The 17,624-nt window shown below is 33.9% G+C and overlaps 1 protein-coding gene across 18 annotated transcripts in view; it reads right to left on the bottom strand.

Annotated features, from left to right (window-relative positions):
• The window catches only part of ATP2B1 (ATPase plasma membrane Ca2+ transporting 1), a 115,029-nt gene that overhangs the window by 28,242 nt on the left and 69,163 nt on the right, over nt 1-17,624 (bottom strand). For 9 of the 18 annotated variants that reach the window (XM_036237581.1, XM_036237584.1, XM_036237579.1 and 6 more), the window contains exons 6-12: nt 16,454-16,594; nt 13,958-13,996; nt 13,041-13,202; nt 11,361-11,575; nt 8,752-8,994; nt 7,143-7,384; nt 4,099-4,336 (exon numbers count right to left, since the gene is read on the bottom strand). In XM_036237581.1, the coding sequence (XP_036093474.1) occupies nt 4,099-4,336; nt 7,143-7,384; nt 8,752-8,994; nt 11,361-11,575; nt 13,041-13,202; nt 13,958-13,996; nt 16,454-16,594 (1,280 nt within the window). Of the gene's footprint in view, nt 1-4,098; nt 4,337-7,142; nt 7,385-8,751; nt 8,995-11,360; nt 11,576-13,040; nt 13,203-13,957; nt 13,997-14,769; nt 14,833-16,453; nt 16,595-17,624 lie in introns of all 18 variants that reach the window. The other 9 variants (XM_016165144.2, XM_016165147.2, XM_016165145.2 and 6 more) reach the window with 2 other exon arrangements.

Genomic DNA, 17,624 nt, shown 5'->3' with positions numbered 1-17,624 from the left:
GATCCCCCAACTGTTACACTGTAAATCACAAAGTCCTTAATATAACAGTGATTACACTTGACCTTCAGAATAGTTTTCTAGATTTACCTAAAAAATTTCTTTAGTATATACAACTTGATAGATGATAATCTACATATTATTTCTGTGCCTGTTTCTATAGTTCCCTTTGCCTAGAAAAATCCTTTCCTGCTCTTCTCTAACCAGAAAACCCATACTGATCCTATAAGAGCAGAGGTTGCAAAAGAAAATGCCTACAGGGTCATGCAGGTAACATAAAAGAAGAAAACATGCTGAAAGTGACAAACTCCAGATGAATGCCTAATGAAAGAGCTACTTAGCTCATGCCTATTTTTACCATGGAAGAATGAGTGCCTAATGTTGACAGAACCTACAATTTTAAGAGAAAGCATAAACCCAGATTTGTGTGTACTCTCAATATTTAATGTTTTAAACGCACACACACAAACACACACATGAACACAAAGATAACGTGACTGAAGGCTAAATCTGACCTGTAAGCTGTCCATGACTTCTATTGTAAATACAGTTTAAGTGTAACATCTCTGAGCGCTTTCATGGCCTACCTAGAAAGAACTGTGCCTCAGATTCTACACATATCTCTATTATATCTCATACATTATAGTTATTCGTTTACCTGAGTTTTCAGTAAATCAATGAGCTTCTTAAGGGTAGAACCTTGACCTCCTCATGTCTGCATCACCAATGCCTAGTACAATGCCTTTTATTTATTTAACAAATGTAAGTGGAGCTCAGTATTTGCTGAACTACTGAATTAAGTATTTTAGGGAAAATAGTCACCCTTAGGCATTTTCCAAGGACAGGCATCATCCAGACAGGGTACTATGGGTACCATTGTGTCTTAGAACATGTGTGCAATTTAATTACTGGCAACATACATAAATATGTATATATAAATTATAAGTTTTACAATGTAAAAATATATCCCTCTATCCAGTGAACTCTTAGTCATTCAAATCACTGGGGAGAAACATCATATGCATTCACTTAAACTAACAATGAATGCCAGGCACTATGCTAGATGTTGGTGACACAGAGGTGAATGAAAGAACAGAGCCTCCCAGATTATTACTAAAAAAAAAAAAATCAGGATTTGATTTTGAAAACACTAGTCTGCTGTATAAATGTAATACATATCCTAATATTTTATTTGAGATAAAATATAACCAAAACTTGTCCATCTAAGCACTCACTGATCAGGTGGTGTCCTGAGATCATTTGGAATAGGAGAACAATGAATTAGAGGAAGAAACTGGTCTCAGGTTAAAATTATGTGGCAAATAATATTTAAGAAAAAATAAACTAACACTTATTAACTGCTCACTAACCACCACCTAAATACTTCCGCTTAAAACTCAGAAACCACCTCCACTTCACAGATAAGAAACAGAAGAGAAGTACCTTGTCCAAGCACCTATGTACATGAAATAAAGCTGAATTTGTTCTAGATATCTAATTAATCTAAATTCTTTACATCAGAACTTCATAGTAGAAAATGCTCAGAGAAAGCTGTTTCATATTACAGTTTTATTTTAGTAAAAAAATAACCCTATCATTGTGTGATACTGAAAAAATTAAGTGCCACTTACATGTTTAAAAATAAGACAAAACTCTCCATTAACCTCAATGCCAAGAACACAATAATAGCAATATTTTCTAATGGACAAAACTTGTAGACATCCTGATTTAATATATTCAGATAAGATTTAAGCTATAAGCTAATGTGTAATAAAAAACTTCAAATGGTTTTCCTCTAAGCAATGGTTGGCAAAAATGGTCCACCTGGATGTTTCATAACCATCTGAATTTCCAAAACTCCAAACTGAATTTATCTTGATCTCTAAATATGCTGCTGCTTCTGATTCTCTTATTACAGTGGTGATACCATCTACCACCTACCCAGTATGCAAGTTAGACACTGATCTCTCCCCTCTTCTAGATTTGTGGAGATATCACAATATTAAACCCTTGTTAGCTACGTACTCCCCTCAGGAGATCTCCATTAGCTTCAAATGTGAATGCTTCAGCCTAGACCACTTTCAGGCTCCGCTGTCCGAGTGCCTAACTTGATATACATTTGGGTGTTTCAGACACACCAACAATGTTAAAAAAAATGTGTATTCAAACTCAACCTAGTCATTCCATTGGTTCTACCTCTATTTACTTTGAAATCATCTCTATCTTCCCTGCCACAATTATAGTTCTAAGCCATGATCATTTCTTGCCTGTGATTACTGCAATAAGCTTACTGGCTTCCCTGCTTCTATTCCTCTACTTTATTTCTTCCATAGTACCCAAAATAGTATTTTAACAATACAAATCATGTCACTTCCTAGCCTGAATGTCTTTAGTTTTAGAATACAATTCAGAGTGCTTACTGTCTAGTATGGCCAAAGATAATCACATCTGCCTCTTCTTGTCCACACTTTTCACCAGACCGGCTTCCTTTCCATCTCCGAAATATATAAATACTTCCTCACCTCCAGGCCCCTGCATATTTTGTTCCATTTGCTTGGAATACTTTTCTTGCAGCTATTTACATGCTGGATCACTTTTAGCCATTAGATTGCAGCTAGCATCATATCCTCAGAGATTCTTAGAGTGGTCTCTCAATTATCTTAATTTTATCATCCTGTGCATATCCTTTACAGTTTCTACCACATCTGTACATATCTGATGTCACCCCCCCCTGCCCCACCATGCCATCCAGAATATAAGGCCTCTGAGGGCAGGGATCAAGTCTTTTTCCTCACAGAATGTATTTTTACTTAGCATACTGTCCACGTATCTGTAATTCTGTCTGGTTGTCTTACTTCTCTAGAATATGTTTCATGACTATTTTTCTTTAACTGTAGTATTTCCAGTTCCTAAGAGTTCCTGGTACTACACACTGGGTGTTGAATCAATAAGTTGACAGCGAACAAGAGCTGTTTTCACCTTTGTGCTTTGACTCAAATTGCTTCTTTCTTCAGAATGCGCTTACCGCTCTCTCTCTTGGTTTAGCTAATACTTCCTCATCCTTTCAGACTCAGATCAGGTAATTAACCTCTAGGAAGTTTTATCTGACCACTCCAGTGGTTAATATAGCACATGTGTTTTAGACAGAGCTGGGATTTGAACAAACTAGCTTTATGATCTAGAACTTACCTCTACAATCTCAACTTTTTTTCCATCTCTCAAATGAGAGTAATAATATTTATAATTCATAGAGGTGAACATTAAAATACATAATACATGTGAAGCACTTGGCACAATATCTGGCACTCAATAAGACCTCAATAAAAAGATGCTATTACTTTAGGCTAGGTTGAGGGTTCATGTTCTATATACATATAACATGCTCTCTATATATCCAACGATGTACTAACATCCTGGGTTGTAACGATCATTATATGCTTGACCATCCCCACCCAGGACAGTGACTTCTTTAAGGCCAGGAATCAGATCTGAAAAATCTTAATGTCTCTAGTATACCCTAGTATAATGCCTAGCACACAGTAGTTGCTCGATAAGCTTTAAAAAAAAAATGATATAAAGAAGAAAAGTCTAGAGTTGCATGCTGTTCGACATGGTAGTTAAATGTTTAAATTTAAATCAAATCACATAAAAAATTCAGTTTTGTAGTGGTACTAGTCATACTTAGAGACCAGTAGTCATGTGGCCAGTGGCTACTGTACTGAACAATATATAGAACATTTCTATCATCATGGAGTGTTCAACTGGACAGTGTTGGTCTTGAGACTATGAAAACAAATAACTTAATGGCATCTATTATTTAATTTAATATAAATACTAATTGAAAAAGCTACTCAGTTTAAGGCGCTGTGCTAGGTTATGGTGGTATAAACACATAGGCTCTCAAGAGAAGCTGTCTAATTAAAAACTATAAATTAGTAGTACTGCATCATAAGCACTATTATTTCACTTATCTTGGGTTCACAGAGGAAAAAAAATAAAATTACCAGTACCAAGACTTTTACTAGAAAAGTTGTTACAATTAGTGCCTAGATCCTCTACAGTTAAGATTCTGCACATGCAGAACACAGAATGTTTCACCACCTCAGGTCTCACAGGATCTTCAATCCCCACAACAGCAATGCATGTAAGGCCGGTGACAATATCATTTTCATTATCCCACTCTGGTTCTGGTTCTCCTGCTGGGAAATCTCTGAATGCAAGACATATGGTTCTCAAGCCTTCTGATGCCATCGGTTCAATCACAGTTTTTACAATATCATCACGGTCCCTTGGTCTGAACACTTTTGCCTCACCATTAGCACTCAAGATTTTGAAACACCTAAAAGGAAATGTTGAATCCAAACATCAATAATTAACAAAAATAAATGGTTAATACCATTTAAATGAACTGGAAGGGCTAGAAATCATGGGATCTGATATCTGGAATTTAGAGAATTATGTATGTTGTATTTTTACAGACTTAAATCATATTCACTTTTCATTTTCCTCTTTACAAAAGACAGTTCTAATTTTTATGGTTCTCACTTGATAGTTTTTCATTTTATCAGTTACTCTAGATATTCTCTAAACCTTCATTTTAGAAATGCACAGCTTTTACATTTTCACAGAGAATCCATAGTGTCAAAGGAGAATAAACTATACACACCTATCAATTCTGGTACAGAGTTAAGACATTAATTTTACTCAATACAAAATTCACAAATATTTTCTTCTTTTAAAGTAAAAAGCCAAGTTCAATCAACCCCTTACCTGAGACGTTGTTTCATCACCTATACTGTTTTAACCATGAAAGAAAAAAAATAACTTATTGTTAAAATAAGCATTCTATTAGAATGAGAGAGATAATGCCAAAATAGTTTTACTGTCAGCGACACTAACCACAACCTTTTAATTATGTGGTATACAAAAATTACATTGTAGACTTCTTTATTTAAAGTTTATTTTTTCATTTAACCTATGTTCCTCTCTCTTGGTGATGCCACCTCCTCCTGCTTCTAGGAAGGTGATTGCCAAGTCCACATTTTCTGTTTTTGCTGTTTTCCAAAGCTTTCCATCACTGCTGAAGAGTTCCACTCAAAAGTTGTACGGTACATTAAACTCACCGTATGTAAGACTAAAAGCTGTCCCCTCACTGCTCATCTAATGAACATTATCCCAATAATTTCGATGTACAGTAGTAAGTCCTCATTTAATGTCATTGATAGGTTCTGCAACTTTAAGTGAAACAATGTATAATGAAACCAATTTTAGCATGGGTTAACTGATATGAACAGGAGTTAAGTACCCACGACATCTCATCACCATTATAATGAACGACTTTGAATGAAACATTATTTGAAGATCTGCTATAAATCTAAAATCTCACCTTACTTTCTCAATAAATCTAAAATCTCACCCAAATACTTACTTTCTCATCATCTATATTATATTATCTCCTAGTTCCTATATATTTGTCTTCTCAACAGTCTTCTGAATGGTGCCTCTCCTTTCTCTTCCTCCTTCTGCTACTGCCTTTTTCTGGCTCTCACGTCGAGCTAAAGCCTTTTAATTGATATCTGTCTCCAGTTCATCCTTTCCACCCCCCAACCCACCTTATTCCCCGATGCGAGAATTATCTTCAGACACAGCTTTGATCATTCCATTACCTGGTAAAAAAATACTTTCGTCGTGTTCTCTGGCTTACTAAATTTTAAAGGCTCAGCCTAATGTTTGAAAACTCTACAACGAAATATAAGTATCACTGTGGATATAGTTACTGTGTGTGTGTGTGTGTGTGTGTGTGTGTGTGTATCAGATTCCATGCTATGTATTTTTTTCAGGCATTATTTTATTTCGCTGTGACAGAATTGGTGGTTATCACCTTCTTTTTCAGTGGAGAAAAACGGAAGCTAAGAGAAGCTCCCTAAAATCCCAAAGTTAGTTAGTTGTAAAAGAAGAGTCAAAGCCTGATTGGTTCTTGATTTAAAGTATCTCCCCTGTAAGACATGGATGCAAAATTTCTAACCCTTTACACTGAAATAAAAAAACCAAGCTTACAATGCTCTATGTGGCCTATGTGACACAAAAGCCCATGTCTTGTCAGCTGAAATAAACTACTAGCTATTCTCCAACTATGGCCTGCATATCTTACCTCCTTTTCTCTGATGTGACTTCTTTTCACCTTGATGTACTTACTTTATACCAAAACCTATCTTAAATGCCACAGTCTTATACCCTAAAACTTAACCCATTTATCATATGTTGCCTTTTCATTAATTTTATAGTGGTCTCTTAAGCCTATTAAACCATAACCTGTCAAGTATTCATTTAGATAACATTTCATACAAAAGCAATTTAAAAGTAGAAATATTTTAAATGTTTCATTTGCAAATGAGTTCTGTATTTCCAAAATTGCTCTTAATTTTTTAAAGTCTTCTGCTTCTCTAATTAAAGAAACCAAAATAATTTCAACACCTGTAATAGCACATTAACATTAGAGAAATTATAGATAAACATGTAGTGTCAAAATTGAAGCTACTGGTAAAATAAAGTAAATGCTTAAAAAAATTGAAGCTACTGGCCTGTACAAGGACAATAAAAAAGATTATCATTCAAAACAATGGGAGATATTTAAATATAACATTGCAGCAGCATAAATATGATAAAACCTCACTCTGATATAGAAGGAAAATTCTCAAGATCTAGTTTTAATGCTTTGCTATCTTAAAAACTAACCTATAATTCATTCATCACATTTTTGAGTCTACTGTCTACAATGCAGCGTTGAAGATACAAACTTCGGTTTTTCTTCACAAGAGGCTTATTTTTCATGATCCTATAGAACAATGAAATCAACATGGCTAACGACAAATGTCAAGGTTTACTTCATTAAATCTACCAGATTGAATGTAATGTGCTCATTTTCCCTATAGCTAAATATTAAAAATGAAAGAAATTGATGTATGAAGATGGCAGAATACCATGGGCAAATATCTGGATACCAATAAAATATACTAAAGCTTTAAATAAAATATACATCAAATGCCTGATGCTCACAAAAAAAGAAAATAGCAACAGTAATAATATAGTGAGTATTTCATAAAGCAATTAATAGTTAGCGATTCAGCTAAGCATTTTACTCTTACTTTTTCAGAATTATCTCAGATGCACCCTTGCTGAATATTCGATAGCTTCCATCTGAATTTTTCAGGACAGTACTCATGGACTTCCTAACAGAATTGAAGGTGTAGACTTTGTATAGTGCTTCTTCTGGTATTTCATTTCTAACATCCTGATAATCCCGTTTTAAGTCCAAAAGAAATCCCAACAAGGCACATTCAGTTTTATTACCAACATGACGAGGTAATCCACCCTCTTTCTCTGGTGGCTAGAAGAGAAAAAGGTTTAGAAGCCAGTATCTTGTTTTTCAATGACAGTTTAATTTATAATGTAAAACAGAATGTGACATTCTAAAACAAAATTATATAGGAAACTTTTACTATTTCAGAAGGACACTGAAAGGTGAGGTAGAAAGGCACTCTGGAATGGGAATGACATGGATTCCAATTTCAGCCTTGCCAGTTACTAGCTCTGTACTTTCAGTAAGTTACCCAACTGCTGTGGTCCTTGCCTTCAGCATCTGAAAAATGGGAGCACTTATGACCCAAGAATAAAATAAGACAAGTAAAGTTTAAAATTGGTTCCTGACACATAGTGGGACGAAATAAATTTTAATCTCTTTCCTTTTCTCTTCCTGTTCCACTGAACATTTACATTAAAAAATTCAAAGTTAAATCTACTTTACAAATTTTTATGACTTAAAAGTATATACATTAAAATAAAGCACTGTTGCCTTAAATATATGTAAAAGTTTTTTTCAAAGTATTTTCACAAGTATCACCTCATATAATCATCACAACAGGATTAAGGGCAGATGTGAACATCTTTATTTAACAGCTGAACAAAGTAATGCTCAGACTTTCAGCTAGTAAAAGGCAAAGCTAGACCGAGAACCAAGATCGCATAACATTCCAGTCCAATAATCCAATTCATGCATATTTTCAGTAAACGACTTGCAATATTAATTTTGTTCATGGTCTTCATCCATAAATCACTAGAACACAAGCAAGTGAAACAATTTCATGCTTTATGTTATAATTAAGACTTTTAAAACTTGCAAAGTTGAAAATATTTTATTCTAAGGTAGTAATGTGTCTGGAATTACTTGATAGGATTAACTCTAGAAGGTCTAAGGATCCCACCTTATAGGTAGGACCAACTGGGAAGTCAGACAGAATATACAGCAAGCACATATAAAACAGTATTTTAATTTGAAATCTGGCTTCAAAATTTTTCTAGAAGACTGATTTTCTACAAAAATCTTTTTTTTTTTTTTTTTTGGTCTACAAAAGTAAAATAAAATAGCCTGGTCTTTCACAAAATGAGCTTAATAAAAATTTAAAATTAAGAATTGGTTCTGGTTATAAGGCATGAGAGTTTCTAAGTAGAGGAAATTTAAAAAATGGGAGGAGAAAAATATAAACAGAATGTATATATTGAGCAACAGATCTTAATCTTAACACATTTTATCAAAGAAACATATGCATTATATGAATATATGCCTTTTAAAAATACCACAATTCAGTTCTTCAATTTATGTATAGTAATGAGTAGGTCTAAAAAGTTACATATGGCCTAATCATTACAAATTAAAAAAAATAATTTTCATATATAAATTATTAAAGAAACCCTTACCAGTATTTTTGATGTATAAGCACAATTCACAGAAATTCCTGTTACAAGATAGGACAAGATATTTGGTGGAATAGCTTCTGGTTCAGGGACCTTTTTATAATGCTTTTCATTTATGTAAGCTTGAACAACTGTCATTCTGTTCATTGTCAACGTTCCTGTTTTATCTGAACAAATGGCTGTAGCATTTCCCATGGTTTCACAAGCATCCAGATGCCTTACTAGGTTATTATCTTTCATCATTTTCTATAGTGATGAAAAAAATCTAGTTAATCTCCATAAAAACTGGTCATTTCATTACATTAAAATTATATAAACTGCTTTAAAATTAGAACTAAAACTCCCTGCTGTATACAGATATACAATATAAAGAAACGATATAGGAAGAATTTTAGTACATTTGACCTATTCAAATAAGCTAACGAGAGTACTAGTTTTCTGTGATTTCAATAATTTTACCACTAAATAACATAATCTAGTAAATGAATACAGATACCTGCACCCATATGCATTATCACATTGATTCTATGCCTCCAAAAGCTGCTGCAAAGTGTCCTCACATTACAAGAGCAATGACAATCTGTACTCCAAGTATAGAGGTACTTAATAGCAGTGTAAGCGTGTAGCATCTTTAAGGATTAAGTCTCCTTATAAAGTGGAAAACAATAGATTCTTGTATCAATTACCAAGAAAAAAGTAGCTTGTATCAACTAAAATATACAGAGCTTGTGGGCCTGATTTTTTTTTTTTTTTTTGACTTTGATAGACTGAAATAACATATCAAAACCAGGATAGCTCCGGGTCCTTCTTATCTTTTCTATATGCTGATAGACTTGGGTATTTTCATCATATGAATCACCTCTTACTCTTATTTACAAGAAAAAAAAAAGTTTCTAAAAAATCAAGAGTTTCACAGTAGCCCCCAAAGGCATTTAAGTTAAAATGCTTGAAAATTAATTCCCAAAGCATATGCAGAATGAATTGAGAACTACACAGAGTTATTTTACAAACTGTCTTCTTTGACTACTAATATGAAAGATACTGCAAAAAACTGGTTCCTTGAAGAAATAAATGTAGGTAGGGAAGAAAGATTTGTACTCCCCAAATTACTTGTGATTGAATTATTATTAACGATTAAAAGAATAAAATTCTTCAGTAAAAAAAAAAATGTGTTCAATTTTGCACAGCACTAATAGGATCTCAGTGTTAATAACAGTGGCTAGTAACAGTCAGGCTAAACAGTTAATACACGCTTAAAGAAAATGCTCTCATTTTCTATTAAAGGGAAATAAATCAATCCTGCCTATCTTTCTGATCACCTAAAGAATTAATATCATCCATGACTATTCAAAGTGAACTAATGACAACATTGGTAAAATGACTGCTCAATGTGTCTAAAATGTGTATCTCAATTATTTATAATTATCTTAAAACATCAAAAAAGGACAAATAGATAATTATACTATATTTCATCAACATTTTGATACATTTACCAAGCATTTTTGAAACAAAAGATGTTAAATGCCTGAAAAAAAATAAACAGTAATAAAAAAATATCATGACAGGTCTATTGTAAAATACTTGGAAATACTGGAGACAAAAGTGCTAGAGCAGAAACTATGAATAATTACTTTATACCACTCAATGTCAGCTACGTTACTTAAGGAGAACTGCTAATTAACATTAGAAAATCAACAAGAGCAACATTCTTCTATTAAGTATAATTTTACTTGTGAAGCCATTTTGAAAAAGATCAAAACAGTCCAAACTAAGCCTTTTTAAATCAAATTCATCTTTTCCACACAAGATATAAAACTGATAAAAATAAATAATCTTCAACAGTTTTATTACTTTAGATAAATAGAAGTTAGCAAAGTCATCAAAGTTCATTTTTAAGTTTTCTACTTGAAAAACAAGATGGGTTGAGCTACTATAAATAGTGGTTGTATGTGACTGGGATATTTGAAAACAGCAAGACTGATGAGGCTGAACCAGAGGGAGAAAGAGGTAGGAGATTAGCACCAAGAGGTAAGCAAGGGCCAGACTAGGCAAAGCCCTGCAGGCCTTGACAAGGAATGGAGACTTTACTCTTCTTAGTGTCATGAAAAGGTACTGGTGTTTTACACAAGGAAATAACATGATATAAATTACTTTTTTAGGAACATGAGTCTGCCTACCTTGTGAAGGCTAGACTACGGAGTAACAGGGGCAGAAGAGTGGAAACAAGGAGGACTGAGAAGGCCGGACTTCAGTGAACCCTCTCATTGCTCTTAGACCACAGGTAAATGGAAATCTCATTTTAATCTTACAGATGGGAAAGAGGAGGGGACATAACTTGACAACATAACTATCATACGATGAAAATTAAGCCAGAAGTTTGCCTAGTGGGGCTATGCTAATAAGTTTTGCACCAAGGCTGTCCTTCAAGGAATATATAGGTGTCTATGTACAGGGCTCTTCAACTGGGGTGGAGGTGGGAATCAACGACAGCATTTCTAAAGAAAACAGTGTAAATTTATGGAATTCTCTTTACTTTCAGAATCAGAAACAAGAGTAATCAGACGTGCATTTTCTACAACAGCTGAGGCATCCACCTAACCATTTCTGCTTACCTTGACTGAATAAGCCAGGGAAATAGTGACTGCAAGTGGAAGACCTTCCGGCACAGCTACCACTAAAACTGTAACTCCAATAATGAAGAACTTCACAAAATATTGTATGTAAATAGGTGTGCACTCGGCAAGCCATGGTCTCTTCTGAACCCAGAATGTATCAATTACAAAATATAATACTAGAATGATAACTGTGATGGCAGACATCAACAAACCTTTTAATATATAAAAAGAAGAAAAATGTAATTATTTAAATATTCTAGACACTACCCATTGTCAGTTATATACTTTCCACTAGAAAAATTATAACTGGGTTGGTACTATTTATTTTAATTTCTCTGAGAAACTGTTAACTTCCTTTTTTGCACCTAAACTCATCACCTGACACTGTCCTGTTTAATTTCTGCTTCCAAGTCTAGCCCTATCCCTAAACTGGGGGGAAAGCATTTAGGATTCTTTCCTAGACTTAAATGTAGCTCTAGTTTTCTACTAAAGCTGAGACAAAATAGGTAATGACATGGAAATACCAAATGCTTAGCATAAGCTGGTGCTTTACATGTTGGCAACTTGCCTGTGGCTGAAAGAGAATCCAATAAGAATATGATTAATGGGGAGAAATGAAATTAAATATTCAACTGTGTTTTTTATTTAAAAAACCCATAAATTATCTGAATTACTTCTTAATTTTTTACTCTATCCTTACTGCTCCATTAACTTAGAAAACCAAGTGTCAACCGTGCCTTACGAAATATCTGTGGCTAATTTAGTCCCTTATAAATGAGTATTAAAAAATAAGGCAGGTCCATATACCTGTGTCTAATAGCCCAATCCAATGCCTACTAAATACTATTACTATCTTAAATCCACCCATTTCCTCAGCACTATAGTCAGTATTACCATGTAGCTACATATTACAAAAAAAAGCAAATATTTGCTATTAGATAATAAGCTTCTTAAGGACAGAAGCAAAAACAACTTTTTTCAATATATACCTAGGAAGTTATAGAATGAGGCAATGTATGTGATTTTAATATATGCTGATTTAGGCATAAGTGTACTTTCACAAAGATGGTACTGCTGGAGGGCATGCTCTGTTTTTATTTAAGAGCTTTCCTTTCATTTTTATTTTAAGAGTGGTTCTCTCAACAGGTAATGGCAACAATTTAGTAATTTCAACCTCTAACATCAGTATGGTTCTAACTAATCTATTTTACTAAACTATACCTTGAGAAAACACATACTTAAATTCTTCATAAAAAGGATAAACAAAATGTGTGGTGAAACTTTTTTTTATTAAAATGCAGTTGGTAATCTGTATGGAACAACCTCACAACTAGCCCTCTCTGTATTGCTCCCAGAAATTCAGAAATGAGAGCATGGGTTTGTGACCTGGGCAGACATGGCTGCTAACCCTAACCTAACCGCTTAATACCTAGTTGACAGAGGAAACTTCCCTCTATGCAAAGTGGGGACGACGACCTCTCAGCTGCAATGATATGAGCATCTATAATAACTCAAAAGGTCTGGTACATCATGGATAAAAGTGAAAATATTTTTAACTCCCTTTCCACTCACAAAGCAACAATTTCTAGCCTTAAGTGTGTTTGTCAGAAGACAATTTTTAAGCAGAAATCAGAGTATTTTAGAATGAAACACTTCATTTTCCTTTATGTATCATACCCGCTTTGCCAATCTGAACAGCCAGCTTCGTAAGTTTTCCTTGTAAAACGGATTTTTCCTTTTTTGGCAAATTTGCTTTCTTTTTGTCTTTTTCATCACCATCTCCACCTTCTTCACTCTTCAAAGGCTGCATTTCCATGGCTGCACCATCTTGGGCTTTTGCTACATTTAAGAGTAAATATAACTTCACTACATTTTAAAGGCACTTATAACTGACGTTTTGAAGCAATTTTGAAAAAAATTAGTTTCTTTTAGACTTAGAAAAAGTTTAAACATTTAGCTTTATATGGGCACCTGTGTATTTCTTTCCAGAGAAAATAAGACAATAGTGACACTTGGTTGTGAAACTTTGTACCAGCTTTGAGAATGCTGTGCCACACAATAAGGATGAGGCATAAGAAGAAATATAAGGTCCCTAAACCAAGAACTCATACCATATCATTTCTCTCCCCCTGTGATGTGTTAGGTAATGGGACATTCCAAACATCATAAATCCGTTCTATATTATTTATGACCATAATATAGATTATGTACAACCTTATATAGAGAGAAACGTACATATGTACAGACTCTTAAATAGATGCAAAAAACATTTACATTACATATTGTTTCTTATGCATTTTGGCTAGCAATTATATAGTAACCAATGTTAAAATACCTAAAATGTTTAAGTTGAAAGTTAGCTGCATCTGGATTTTTCTATAATTACTACCACAAATCACAATTAAAACTTATTAACACTGTAAGGCAGCATGACTAAGGCAATGACAGGAAAAGAGGTTACTCTAAGTTAACATACATTGTTGATTTTCCTTGCTATATGTATCCTACACTTTGAGATGATGATAGTATATAGTAGATATACTTTGGGATAAAATGAAAAGGAGTTAACTGTACTTTCAGCTTTCTGAATTTACCTTTGTTGCGATTCTCAATAGCTCCATCTTGTTTCTTATCTGTAAGAACAAAATGGGAATTAAGCTTTCCCAAAGAAATGAATATAGCCATACTAAATTATGTAAAGGTAGTTCAGTCACATTTCTGTAATAGCACTGTGACACAATGGTTATGTGTGCTTGTGTGTACAGATTAGAAATCATCACTCCCTATGTCTTAATCATAGTGGAATACTCCAAAATAATTTTGGTATCTATAATTGTTTGATTTCTCCATAAGACTTTACTCTTTTTTACACTGTAATAAACCCAAATATAGTAGAAGAGGTTTTCAAACTAAATACAAATATACTCCTAAGAAAGTGGAAAAGGGCAGGGGTAGGGAGAGCTCCCGTCAGAGCTCTCCTACCTATTGTGTAGGAGAGCTCTGATGGAAAACTAGAATATGAATCTACAGAATTAGCCAGTAAGACCACCGGTTGAGATGATTCCAATAATTGGCTTAAATTCGGAGAAAAAAGAAAGATGAGAATGTCTGAATCAATAAACTCATCAAGGAAGGAATGGTTCTATTAGGAATAGGCAGGATAATATTAGAAATTACAATGAGGAAGCAGATCCATTCAGTCTTTTTCTCCTCCAACTTCTCTGTAAGGGAGGGCTATCTTTAAATTAGAAAACATGGAACAAATATGGTCAAGCAAGAACAGAGGCTCAAGATAAATAAGAAGATAATAAGAGACTACCTAGCTATTTTCAATGAGCTCAAGTTTGGAGAGAGACCAGAGAGCCACATTCCAGGCAACCAGGGGAAATGAGACAGATCACCCTACCCTGGACTGCTTTTGACTGAGAGGAGGGCTGGAAGTCCACAGACGGAAAAATGGTCTCCCGTTCTACAAAAAACAAAACAAAAAACCAAAGAAACAAAAATGGTAGACAATCAGTTAGATGTTAATATCTAAGAATATCTTGACTGGATTAGTAAAAACAGGGGTATGAAGTATTAAGAAATAGGGTGCTTACTGGAAGAGTGTGGGGTCATAAGAATAAAGACTTAAGAATAAAGAATAAAGACCCTTTAAAAGGGCCTGTCTATTCACTTTATACTCCTATAAATTAGGATGTGGCACAGTGTACGATTGGTTAAGGACACAGACTCTTGAGCCAGTTAAGTGAGTGTGATTTGTCACTTAACAGACCTTTGACCTGGATCAAGTTCTATAACCTCTGTAAGCCTCAGCTTACTCATCAAAAAAAGAGTAGTAATGGTCTTTATGTCTTATGGTGGTGAAGATTAATAAGTTAATGAATATAAGCATTCGATAAATGGTACCATTACTACTGCTTTCAAATTGTCTTCCATTCTGCCTTAAGAACCTAAGGAAGCACATGGGGCTGTGGTGAGGAGTGGGACAGGGAAAACCCAGAATGCTGCCCTCACTTTTGGTCAGAACTTTGCAAACACATTTTTGTTTGAAATAAAGATTTCACAGCTAAAGACATAATGCAAAGAACAAACAAAACACCACAATATTAAAACAACTGCTATAGTTATAGCAAACCAAGATTTTAGCAAGGCATTTATTTCAGAAGATCGCAAAATACTTACGTTAAGTGAGAGAAACATGTGCTTACTATTTTAAGTAAAATTAAACCTAAGTGGTTATACCATAATACACTGCTGTCAACCTGAAGGGAAAAAACACTGGAGGAGTGCTCCTGAGTGGAAGAAAAGGGTGATATAGTAGATACTTAGAAACAGGGTAAGGAAGACTTTTTTTTTTTTTTCCTTTTTTTAAAGTACCATGCTCCTCAACTAAGTGATTTTGAGTTGCTTCTCTATGTATGACAGAGTTTCCTATAAGATCCCTGTGGATAAGCTATGGTTATCAAATTTGCTGATGACAGATCACTTAGAGGAACAGCAGAAATAATAGATCGAAATAAAGATCTTGACATCTAACAATGGGTGGAACATCACACAAAAAACGTAACATGTGTCAAAATGAAGTGTTGGCCTTACGTCCAAAAACCAACTACTTAAGTACAGACTGGGAAATGTGAATAGTAGATTAAGATTACAAGTAGAAAAAGATTAAAAGCTCAATGAGACAAAATGTGATGAAGCTGACAAAGAAAGCTACTACTAAAATAGCAGGAAAAAAAAAGCAAATAAGAAGTGAGCATTTAATTCATTTTTCTGGTCAGATTACGATGAGATTCTTAAACTAGAGAATAAACAGAACAAAGGCAATGGAAGCGTTCAGAGATGATGAATTTACCATGGTAAATTCATTAAACTCTCTTCATGAAATATTTCATCTAAAAGAAGAACTTCTTCTCCAGCAATTCTACCATTTGAAAGTACAATACTGGGTAATACTATAACTTTTTATAGAACTTTTCATATCAAATCTCATGAAAAAAAAAATGTATGTTTTATAACAGTTCTTACAATTTGGTTGCTATATTTCCAAATACTAATTTTTTTTTATAGCAAATTGTCATGCTTACTTTTCTTTTCTTTTTTCTTCTCATCTTTCTTCTCTTCCTCTTCACCTCCAGCTCCAAGCAAGGTAAAGATAATTCCAGTTTGAGAATTTATACCTACAGCAGTGACTACCATTCTTCCAGAGCCTTCCATTACATGAGTACCTACAACAACAAAAAACTTGTTTTTTAAAATCAGAATAGGTTTTTCCTATTACCAAAGTTCAAACTTAGTAATACCTACTCCAGACTTTCATCCGAGCCTGCCTCGACTAGGAGACTAGCCTCTTTGCTAGTCTCTCTGTCTTTCCAGTTCATCCTGAAACCAATTTTAATCTTCCTAATATATGATTTTTTATCATTAGCCTCTTATGGCTCAAAAACTTGACTCCATATTGCCCACTGAACTAAGTCCCATGTCTTCACCTGGAGACTGACCAACCTTTCAAACTTGCCATCCACTATTCTAACATGAAATTCTATTAATGAAAGCTAGGTAGCAAAGATGGGAACATTGAATTCTGACTCTGTATCTCACAAAAATCTTGCAAGTTGGTAGACATTATTATTCTTATTATTTTCTGAAAGCTTGCCCAAGGTTACACAACTATTAAGTGGCAAGGCAAAGATTTAATCCAGTTCTGATTAAGGGCAGAGGACATAATCTTCTTACAATATAATGCTGATAAATTTGCTTATGGTTCTCCAACTTGTATATCCACATCTCTGCATCCTTTATTACTCATTCAAAGGCTTCCCACCTCTCTAATATTTTGGTGAACTTTAGGTAGCTTTCAAAACGTAACTTTTTTTTAGTGCTCAATAAAGTATTCTTTCCAGTTATCACTTATTTATTTGATCTCATAGTTCAAGACCACCCGAAGAGATGGTCTATAGCATCTAGCACTATTTTTTGTACCAAATCAATGCTCAAAGGTTATTTGCTAAATAACATCATAGGGTAAATGTACTTATTTCAGTCCTTAAAAATTTATATTTGGATATTACTGAGTAACTTATCCAATATGAAATTTTTAGGCCTTTGATTTTCTTTCTTTAAAAATCTATATTCAGAATATTTCACTAAGTATTAGCATCTTTGCCAGTGAAAATGCAAGAGAAACAAGAAATGAAATTTAGGATAATGAAAAAATATTTACTGAGCAAGTACCATGTGTAGAAGACAGTTTGTTTC

This window comes from Rousettus aegyptiacus, unplaced genomic scaffold (genome assembly GCF_014176215.1).
Source record: "Rousettus aegyptiacus isolate mRouAeg1 unplaced genomic scaffold, mRouAeg1.p scaffold_m13_p_2, whole genome shotgun sequence".
In the NCBI taxonomy this organism is placed as follows: domain Eukaryota; kingdom Metazoa; phylum Chordata; class Mammalia; order Chiroptera; family Pteropodidae; genus Rousettus; species Rousettus aegyptiacus.
Note: the sequence above shows the minus strand (reverse complement) of the source record. Positions and strands in the feature narration are given on the sequence as shown.